This window comes from Austrofundulus limnaeus, unplaced genomic scaffold (assembly GCF_001266775.1).
Source record: "Austrofundulus limnaeus strain Quisiro unplaced genomic scaffold, Austrofundulus_limnaeus-1.0 Scaffold253, whole genome shotgun sequence".
Taxonomy (NCBI): domain Eukaryota; kingdom Metazoa; phylum Chordata; class Actinopteri; order Cyprinodontiformes; family Rivulidae; genus Austrofundulus; species Austrofundulus limnaeus.
In genome coordinates, this window is record NW_013952655.1 from 333101 (window position 1) to 343915 (window position 10815).

The 10815-nt window shown below is 39.4% G+C and overlaps 1 protein-coding gene across 9 annotated transcripts in view; it reads right to left on the minus strand.

Annotated features, from left to right (window-relative positions):
* snap91a (synaptosome associated protein 91a) overlaps positions 1-10815 on the minus strand; it is a 72255-nt gene that overhangs the window by 21888 nt on the left and 39552 nt on the right. For 6 of the 9 annotated variants that reach the window (XM_014020473.1, XM_014020472.1, XM_014020470.1 and 3 more), the window contains 6 exons: positions 8906-8918; positions 8528-8715; positions 8352-8446; positions 6107-6121; positions 5617-5796; positions 4390-4467 (listed from right to left, as the gene is read on the minus strand). In XM_014020473.1, coding sequence (XP_013875927.1) covers positions 4390-4467; positions 5617-5796; positions 6107-6121; positions 8352-8446; positions 8528-8715; positions 8906-8918 — 569 coding nt within the window. The remainder of the gene's footprint in view (positions 1-4389; positions 4468-5616; positions 5797-6106; positions 6122-8351; positions 8447-8527; positions 8716-8905; positions 8919-10815) is intronic. The other 3 variants (XM_014020469.1, XM_014020467.1, XM_014020474.1) reach the window with 2 other exon arrangements.

The window sequence follows — 10815 nt, forward strand, 5'->3', positions numbered from 1 at the left end:
TCAGAAGGCTGTGTGTAGCGAGAATAAAAAAATACCTTTTTGTTTACTCTATGCCACAAATACAGTTCTGAAAACAAAAGGAGGTCAAACCTAGTATTATCATGGCGTGCTTTATAAAGGTGACAGATGTGTATATTTTAAGGATGCAAACTGCAGTAATTTTATCTAGGCGAAGATCCCCGTGCATTTTTAAATCCATGAGTGATGATCTAAACTTTCTTCTGTAAAGCTATTTATTATTGCACAGAAGGTAGAGGGGGAGTAAACCTCTGGAATAATGAATATAGTCTACATTGAACTGAAGAGTCATATTCTGAAAGATATTGGTAATCATTTTACTGTTAATCACAGTTCMTGTTTACACACAAGTTGGTGTGAGTATTGCAGCACAGCTAGGCAATAAAGAAAGTTTTAAAAGTTTAAAACTCTCGTGGACAAATGCTTGAAACTCAAAACCATGACTACAGAATATTAAAGAGTATGCTATTAGGATTCAGTACTTGTTTTGAAGAGAACATTGTTTTAATATAGGCAATTATTGCTGCCATGATAAAAGTTTCTCAAGCAATGCAAGATATTCTGGAAGTGCATGTCTGTATGGCAAGACTGAAGCAGCAAAAAGAAAATCAACCTCTATCCCATCTTCTTCCGCTTACCCGTAGTCGAGTCGCAGAGGCAACAGGTCCAGGAGAGAAACTCAGACATATCTCTCCCCAGTGACACTTTCAGCTCATCCTGGGGGACCCCAAGGAGTTTCCAGACCAGAGAWGATWCATAATCCCTCCAGCGAGTCCTGGGTCTTCTCTGGGGCTTCCTACCAGTGGCACATGCCTGGAACACCTCTAAAGGGAGGCGTCCAGGAGACATCCTAGTCAGATGCCCAAACCACCTCAACTGACTCCTTTTGATTCGGAGGAGCAGCGGCTCTACTCCAAGCTCCCCACGGATGACGGAGCTCCTCAACCTATCTCTAAGGCTGAGCCTGGCCACCCTATGAAGGAAGCTCATTTTGGCTGCTTGTATCTGGGATCTCATTCTTTCGGTCATGATCCATGCCTCATGACCAAAGGTGAGGGTTGGAACATAAGACAGACCAGTAAATCGAGAGGTTTGCCTTTCGACTCAGCTCTTTCCTCACCATGATTGACTGTAGCAACGCCATGAGGAAGAGGCCCAAATCCATTGATCCATCTCCCGCTCCATCCTACCATCACTCATGAACAAGACATCCAGATACTTAAACTCCTCCACTGAAGGCAGAGACTCTCCTTTGACCTGGAGGGGGAATTCCACCCTTTCTGGTCAAGAACCATGGCCTTAGACTTAGAGGGACTAACTCCCATCCCAGCCGCTTCATACTGGGCTGTGAACCACCCCAGTGCACCCTGAAGGTCTTGATCCAAAGATGCCAACAGAATCACATCATCTGCATACAGCAGAGATGAGACCCTGTGGTTTCCAAACCAGAAACTGTCCTCTCCACAACTGTGCCTTGAGAACCTCTCCATAAACACTACAAAAAGGTTTGGAGACAAAGGACAGCCCTGGTGGAGCCCAACCTGCAATGAGAACAAGCTAACTTTGTGCCAAGAATGTGGACACATCTCTTCCTTTGGTTATACAGGGACTGGATCGCTCTTAGTAGCAACCCAGACACCCCATACTCCCGCAGCAACCCCACAGAATGCCTCGAGGAACAGTCAAAAGCCTTCTCCAAGTCTACAAAACACATGTAGACCAGAGAGCCAAACTCCTACGACCCCCCTTAGCAACACTGCAAGGATAAAGATCTGGTCCACTGTTCCACACCCAGGACAAAAGCCATACTGCTCCGCTTGAATCCAAGGTTTGACAATCGATCAGAGCATCCCTTCCAACACCCTCAAGTGAATCTCATCCACCCCTGGTTTCCTGCCAGTRAGGAGCTTTTTGACTACCTCGGTGACCTCTGCCATGGACTCTGTCTCCTCAAAAGTGGACATGGATGGTGGATTCAGGAGATCCTCAAAGTGTTCCTTCCACCACCCAACAATACCCTCAGTCCATGTCAGCAGTTTCTCACTCAAACCAAGTACAACCTGGGACATGGAATGCTTTCTTTTTCTGAGTGGCTGAAAGGTTTGCCAGTACCTTCACGAAGCCAACCAAAAGTCCTTCTCCATGGCCTCCCCGAATTCCTCCCATGCCAGAGTTTTGCATCAGCAACCACTGAAGCTGCAACCCTCTTTGTCACCATGTACCTGTCAGCTGCTTCAGGAGTCCTCTTGGAAAGGAAAGTCAACCTGTCATTGGCATGCTACATGTTGGTATTTACTGAACCGTAGTCTGTCAGGATCTGTATATTTCAGTTACTTATTTAGTAAATGTTAAATTTACTTTTAGATGTATTCCCTTTGTGGTTTCTATGTTACTCTTTCTGGGTTCTTGTGTTTAGAGTGTTTTATTTTATCAGTTTATTTCTGTTACATCTCTAGGTTCAGATTTTGATCAATATTTTGTTTATCCTCCCTGTATTCCCTATGCCATTCATCGTTTCACCCTCAGCCTTCAGTCAGTTTGCCACCCACATATGTTGCCAATTTGCAATTAGCTCAGCTGCCTCCCATACCACAACAACCTGGAACTTGGTCAACCTCCTGTCCCAGTCTCCCTTGTGCTTTTTGTGTTGTTCCCCTGAGTTCTGTGGGTTTACGCTGTCCTGTCAGCTTTTGTTTTGTTAGTATTGTGTATTTTTTCAAACTCTCCATACACAGACTGTTGGCATAGTCCCTGTAAGGAAATATGAGTTCAATAACGGTTGAAATCAGGTGAAAACACAAGTGTTAAATAAAATGATCTTTTCTTCAGTCCCAACTAATCTCCATGTACGTGGTCCCCTCGTGCACTACTTAACATGAGGGTTAAAGTAAACATATGCTTTTAAATCCTTCTTTTTCACATTTAAATCATTCAGTTGGGGTCTATATAAAGTGGAACTGCAAAGCTTTGGTCTGAATCCCTCCTTATTGTAAATTTACAAGCCCATCTTTCACCCCTTTTCTGAAGTGTGTCTCAGATTGACTCATTTTGAAGATGTCTCTTTAAGGCCCTGTTCACAGGGAGCTGGTCTTCAGTGAAACTGTGACATTTTTGTTGCGATCCAGCCACTATATAGCTGTGCAGAAGTGTTTTCTTTACAAATTAAGTAAAAGATGTCAACAAGTGAAGACTTATCCATCCAGCCTTACATGTTGGAGCCAGAGTCTGACCCAGAACCAGAGGAGAATGAAGACCACCAAATTGTAGTTGGTAAGTCCAGACCTTATTTAGCAGTTCAGTCACTAATAAAAATTGCACAAAACAAATTAGTTCCGAAAACGTAATAGAGAATGGAGAAAACTGAACGTGTTGAAAAATATGACCCAAACAGAATATAAAGATTCCAAGTACACAATAAAATGTATTTAAAAAAGGGAGGATTTTGCATGATCTGTCCCCTTTAAGAGCCAAAAAACCATTTGTTCTTTATTTCACAATGCTAAAGTCCTGGACTGACTATTGTTTTTTTTTTTTTTCTTTTTGGCTCGACGTTAGCCATGCAGGACTCAGCATAATTTGGTCTTTCTGAAAGTTTTGAATCTTGTGGTTTGATTATACTTATTTATGTAATGTTTTTAAACCCTATTAATGTAATGTAACTGTAGTATTTTCAATATTACTTTTAAAGTTAATAATCTGTTGAACATTTGTCAGAGGACATTAAGGATGGGTGCAGCATAGAGTTAATGCCAAAGCCTGTTAACAGCGGTGGGCACAGTTAAAAACTTAGCTTTCCTCAAATCTGTCAGCAGATTAGCAGTACTGTGCCCACCACCTCTTGCTAATAAGTTTTAAAATGTAACATTATGTAAACTACAGTAGTATCATCAAGATATTCAGTGAAAAAATATATCTAATTTTGTTAAACACCACTATTGCACACTTATTCCTTAGTTATGGTCCCATATAACTTACAGTCAAAGAGAGTGACTTCATGGAGTTTATAAATAAGATAAACAAAAAGGTCAGCAATAATTGGTATAATGATCACCTATTATTGTCAGGGACAGTGATTGGGAAATAAAAAGCATTCATTTGTGAGAAGTATTAGTTAAAAGCTGCACTGTGTTTGTATTGTCCCCTTAAGGAATCAAGGGTAAATATGAGCGGTCAAGATGGAGGAGGAGAGGATTCATGACTGGGGTGTTAGCAGGATTTGGGGTGAGACAGTAGGCCCTGTGGGGATCTCATCTACTGTCTCTAATGAAGCGAAAAGCTGCTTTAACATAACAAAAGCAAGAATTCTCAAATTCGCAGACAATCATAAATTCACACACTCGCAAAAAAACAAAACAAAAAAAAAACACCCACCAGATCCACCAAACGCATCAGCAGCGGGACCCGCAGCCGCGGCAGCAGGACCGTCTCCTGGGGAGGGTGCAAACGCATCTAGGGTATTGCAGACGACAACAGTGGAAAGAAAAGTGCCACAAAAATAACACCCGGGCCACAAAACACACACACACACACACACACACACACACACACACACACACACACACACACACACACACACACACACACGGATGTAAAGAACAGAAGATGGGTGAACAGATGAAATGAACAGGAAACAGAAATGAGAGGTCAGCGTTAGGGAAAAAAAGCAGAGAATACAAGAAATATGCAGCCCAGTCCGAGCAGTGAATGATCTAATTGCTCATCAGTCACATGCTAAGTTTTATTTTTTTGGAGGGGTGCATAATGCTGCATTCAGTGAGTGCACTACTTGTGCAGGCTTGTGAAATGAGGCAAATTGTCACAAGTTATTTGTACTCTGTGACAAGAAGAGGATGTCCATTTGGGGGATGAAAAAAATCAGTCTCTCTTTGACAAACAACTTATTTTATCAATTATTAAAGGTTATGAGTGATGGTATTGTTAACAATTCTCAATATCAGTTAAACAAGTCATTTGGTACCTTTATAAAAACATTAGTAAGTTGTTAGAAAAATATTAATGGGGATGAATAAATAAAAAGGAAAAAAAATCCCCATGCAAGGATCATATTAACAGAATAATGATATTTTAGTAGAGTTATTCAGCTGCACACATTTTATCATCACAAAAAAAAAAAGAGCAGCCTGAAAGACACCCAGTTAAGACGTGCCTGAAATGACATATTTTCTGCTGCATTCAATATTTATGGAGCAAGTCGAGTCAGAGTTGATTAGGAAATCTAGAAAAATAAAGCTCTGTTTGTGTGTGCCGTGATGTGGAAGCAAAATGCAAAACTGTTTTATCTCTCACCGCAAGAAGAATCAGACTTTCCCTAAAGTATTGCCATAATTCTTTCAAAATTAGAAATTAAAAGCTGATGAATAAAAGTAGCAAAGTGTAGCACAACATGAAAAGCCTGTAGACTTTATGATCTATTTTAATACTTGTGGATATGACAAATAATATAATAAACTAATTATATATAATTGATATATTTCAGATGCATAGTTTTAACAGAGCACATAAAAAATGAGGATGGAAGCAAGCATCCAGCCATGCTGCTCATCCTGGACTATGCCCGACCCCTTTGCACACACTGACCTCCGAAAAGGTCGATGTCTGTGGCTGCGGTGGCGATAGGAGCAGAGATGGGCAGCGAGGTGGGTGCTGGTGCAGCTGCAGCAGCGGGGGCGGGTGCAGGCGCAGCGGTAGCAGCAGCAGAAGCAGACTCTCCATCCGCCTTGATGGATTCAGAGGCTCCAGCAGCAGCAGCTGGAGCAGCTTTGTGGGTGAACCCCATAATTCACACCCCAGACCCCCATCACATCCCCCAACAGACAGAAACAGAAGAGAAAAGGAAATAGTGGAGATACAGCTGCATCAAAGTGGCTGAAAAGGTAATATCTTCAAAGAGAGTATGTGTTAAGAGAAATGCGAGAAGCATCAGAGTTCTTGTTTTTAATGAAACCAACAAAGAACAAAGAAGAATTTCAGACAGAAGAAAACTTTGGGAAAAAAACAGATTACCCTCCTGTATTTCTTATATTTAATTTTTAGAAAACAGAACAAAAAATAAAACTAGAATACTCACCCCCTGCTAAAAGATCTGTAACAAAACAAAGCAAAACACATTGGTCAAATTACAAAAAAAAGACCTCAAGAAAATAAAATACAAAGTGACTCATACCAAACACTTAAAAAAAGAGGAATGCTATCTTTTTAGCAGCCCAGAAATCTGACAGAATCAGAAAATGTACATTTTTTGTGTTTTTGTTGATTTAAAAAAGTCTTTGACACCACTGACCACACCATTCTTCTTGAAAAGTTAAATAAATATGATATAAGATGTCCAGCACTACAGTTGGTATCTACTTATCTGGAAAACAGGAAACAGTTTGTGCAGGTAAATGATGTAAGCTCTGAACTCTGCAACATTACATGTGGGGTTCCTCATGGTTCTGTACTTGGACCAAAGTTATTTCTTCTGTATTTGAATGATTTAGTAAATGTGTCTGGGCTTCTTAAGTGTGTATAATTTGCAGATGATACTACATTTTTCTGTTTAGGAAAAGATATAGAACGAATGATGGGGATGACGCAAACAGAATTTGTTAAATACAAACTTGGTTTAAACAAAATAAGTTATCATTAAATTTGAATAAAACTAATTGTATGATATTCATTAATAGAAACAAAGCCATTGATTTTCCTTTTCAAGTTGATGATGTAGAAATCTGTAGAGTCAATGAGGTGATGTTTTTGGGTGCTATTATTGATGAAAAGCTGACATGGAAATCCCACATAATTCACTTAAGAACAAAAATAGCCAAATCCATTGCAGTATTGTATAAAGTAAGGGACTTACTTTATGACAAAGCTTTGTTTATGTTGTATAATGCAATCATTTTCCCACATTTGATTTACTGTGTTGAKTTCTGGGGGAAAGCATGTAAAACAATTACAAATCCCATTTTTATTTTACAGAAAAGAGCCATAAGAATTATCACCAGAAAAAATTACAGTCACCAATTAAATATATTATTTTGTCAGTTCAAATAATTGAATATTTATGAGTTGGTTGTTCATAAAATTTTGCAGGTTATGCATAAAGCTAATAAAAATTTATTACCTCTAAATATTCAATTAAATTTTGTTACGAGAGTAAGTAATTATAACCTTAAGGGTATAGAGATGTTTGTAAAGCCCAAAATTTGAACAAATTTGAAGGACTCATGTACTGTACTTCGGTCCAAGGAATAAGATTGTGGAACAATTTGGAAAGTGATTATAGAAATGCTGGCTCAATAATTTTATTTAAGAGAATGATGAAAGTTAGATTGTTGATGAGATACTATATGAATTTGTATAGTGTGCATTCATAAGAACCATTCTTCAAGAAGGAGTTGAAGTTTTTGTTATGTTTTGTTGTTTGAAGACTATTATTGCTTCAATTTATTCATTTTAAAAAAGGGGGCAGATATCAATAAGAATTTTTTTCTTCTTTCTGCTACCTTTCATTTTATTAGCGTTGTATTATTATTTGTTGTATGCATGGCACTTGTTTTTAAATGAAATGAATAAATTTGTTTAAAAAATGTACATTTAATTTATTGCTCTCTTCTCTTAATCAAACAAGGCATTTCATTCAGTGTAAGAAAAGAAAAATAAAGTGAATTAGACAGAAAATACAAGCAGCAGACAAGGAGAGAAGCTCTGGTAGAACAAATACCCTCATATTCAAAGATTTAAAATTAAAAAAAAGTATTTTTTTTTTTTTTTTGCCATGTCAAAATCCAAGATGGTCACCACCATGCATGTACATATTTTTGCTACCTTGTGGGGACCATTTTCCAGAAAAACGCAGCCTCATGGGGCCCAAAGCCCGGTCCCCATGGGCATGCTAATTTTGAGTGGGGGAATTTGGTTTACGACCAAGATGTGAATTGAGTTTAGGCTAGGTACAGGGTCAGGTGAGGTTAGTTTTAGGTTGAAGGGTCAGGGTTAGGCTATAGAGAGACCAGAAAATGAATGGAAGTCAATGCATGGTCCCCACAACGAATAAAAACAAACATGTGTGTGTGTGCTCTTGTTTTTGCTACTTGGTGGGGACAATCCTTTGCTAAAAATATGCTAAAAACTTGCCTAATTCAAACATATAGTTATGTTGGGGGAAAGCAAACACATAACAAATCACTACACAATGTGCTTTAAAGCTGTTCAGAACTGATGTGTGCTGACGTAAAGTGAGCATTGTGTTTTTATCCACCTCTGCACTCCAAATATAAACTCAGAGTAACATTCATTAATGTTTGGTTGTCTGATGACAGAGGTCTCACCTCCCCATCCAGTGGTGGAGGAGGCTGTTGCAGTACGCCCTGCCGAAGAGGACGACATGGGGTCCAGATCCAACAGGAAGCCGTCATCGAGAGCACTGAACAGACAGACAGAAGGTGTGTGTACAGCATGAAGCGGCTCAGCTCACACACTCGTAGCACAGCTGACTGACTCATACTTGCTGGTAGCGGCGGGAGTGGTTACGGTGGTGCTGGCACGGGCGGGGGCGGTTGGAGCGACAGAGGGTGGAGGGGGTTTGGCCGGCGGCCCGGGCCGAGCTGGTGGGCCGCCGGCTGCAGCGGGAGGCGCAGGCTTGGCTGGAGCTGCGGCAGCAGCCGGAGTGCTGTTGTTGGCTGTGGCTTCCTGCTGCAGAGAAAGATGGTGAACAACTTTGTTATGTAAGCTGACGTGACTCGACATGGATCCACCGTGAGTCACCTCCTGACTGTGAGAGASGCTATGAGGGATGGAGCCATTTATTCTGTGCATTTAGGAAAAGGTCTGGATAATTGTACTGATGATTAATCATCTACATTATGATTGTCATGAATCTTACCTTAGTGGGCGACCTGCAAAAAACARGAACAATAACACGAGTTAGAGTTTAATGATCTGCAGAAAACACAATGTCAGGTTCAATCACAGGTTAGTTATCTCTTTAGAAAAACAGGAGTGAAACAGAAAGTGATTTAATGAGGAAAACTCTTGATTTGATTCCATCCATGCTAATAAGAAACAGCATCTGGCCACAACTTCATTTCAAAGCTTTTCTTTCAGACATAACTCACAAACTACAAGTTGGAATTCTTAAATGACAACAAAAGCTTTGGCAAAGTTAGGGGCAGATGGCTAAACCTTTGTTTTATTAACATGTTCGGAGTGACAAGAGCAAACAAACATGACTGTAAAAATAATAAAATTTTGGTAATTTAACAATGGGTTCTGTGTAAAAATGATTCAGAATTAATATCTTATCTGTTGTAGAAAGATGGTTTGATAACCTCAGTTTAAAGGAAGAGTTTAGGTGTTACAGGACCAAAAACAATGGCTGCTGACTTAGGGATAGAAACATGTAGGCCTGTTTCATAGATTAAAACTGTATCAGCTTTTTATTGCATACTGGTAGTTATTTAAATAGGTTTTTATGGTTATTTGCATGGTTATGGCTGCTGCAGTAGCTAGCTGTAGCGCCTCCAGTGCAGTCTGTGATTTATGAAGCAGTGATTTTATAATATTTCTACCAAACTAATAATAAAATACTACACTAACAGCAAATTAGATAAATTGTTTAAAGAAAACAGTGCATTCACTTCAACAAGCCATCTATAAACTCCAGTCTTCAAAATTTCACAACAATTTGTGCAAAAAAGCTAATATTCAAACTTTTACACCACTGTAAGTCTCATATTACACAGTTACTTTCAGCAAAAACAGTTTTACATTTTTGCTACAGAACTGATCTTAGGCTGCACAAAAATGCTATAACTAGTTGCTGCTRCAGTTTGAGCAAGAAAAACAACATGAGTATTTATTTATAGCAAAACTGACAACAATGCCTATAAAAAATGTTCAGATGAACCACAATAAAACTTTGGCAAAATCGTTTTTAAATTAGCATCAGAGCTGCATTCTGCCCTTTCAGAATAAAAGCCTGTTTCTCCAAACTGATTTTGTTTAAGACATAAGATTTTTATTTGTCATTATGTTTCTAGAACATAACAAAATTGTCATGTTGCCCTCAATAAATAAATAAATAAATAAATAAATAAATAAATAAATAAAATAATAAAGTATATATATGTTGTGATCTCAATTTGTCCTCACGGTGCAGCGAATAGATGTGAGTATGACTGCAGGGGGATAGAGGGGATGGAATTGTGTACAGATGAATTTAACAGCTCTTGGGAAGAAGTTGTTCTTTAGTCGAGTGGTTGTGGTCTTTATACTTCTGTATCGTTTCCCAGATGGCAGTGGTACAAACAATATTTGTGCTGAGTGGGTGGGATCAGCAGCAATACAACTGGCCTTCCTTTGCAGTCTGCCAGCGTAAATTRAGTCCAGGTTTGGTAACTGATCCCCCACAATCCACTGGTCAGTTTTCACCACCCRGGCCAAGTCATTTCTGTCCTGGACTGTGCAGCTTCCGTACCACACAGTCATACTGAGGCAGAGGATGCTCTCAATCACCGCTTTATAGAAATTTCTGAGCAACTGAGCAAAAAGTCCAACCCTTTTCATTTTCCTGAGAAAGAAGAGTATTTGCTGGGCCTTCCTCATCAGAAAAGAGGTGTTCAGTGACCAGGGGTCAGATTTATAAAGGATTGCGTGGAAACCATCCTAAAAATGAACATATGGCCAAAAGGAGAAAATGGCGTACGCCAAAAAAAAAAAATCAGATTTATAAAACCGTGCGTACGCATGTTTCTGCGCATCTTTCATTTTTAAATCACAGCCGCACGTCAGAGT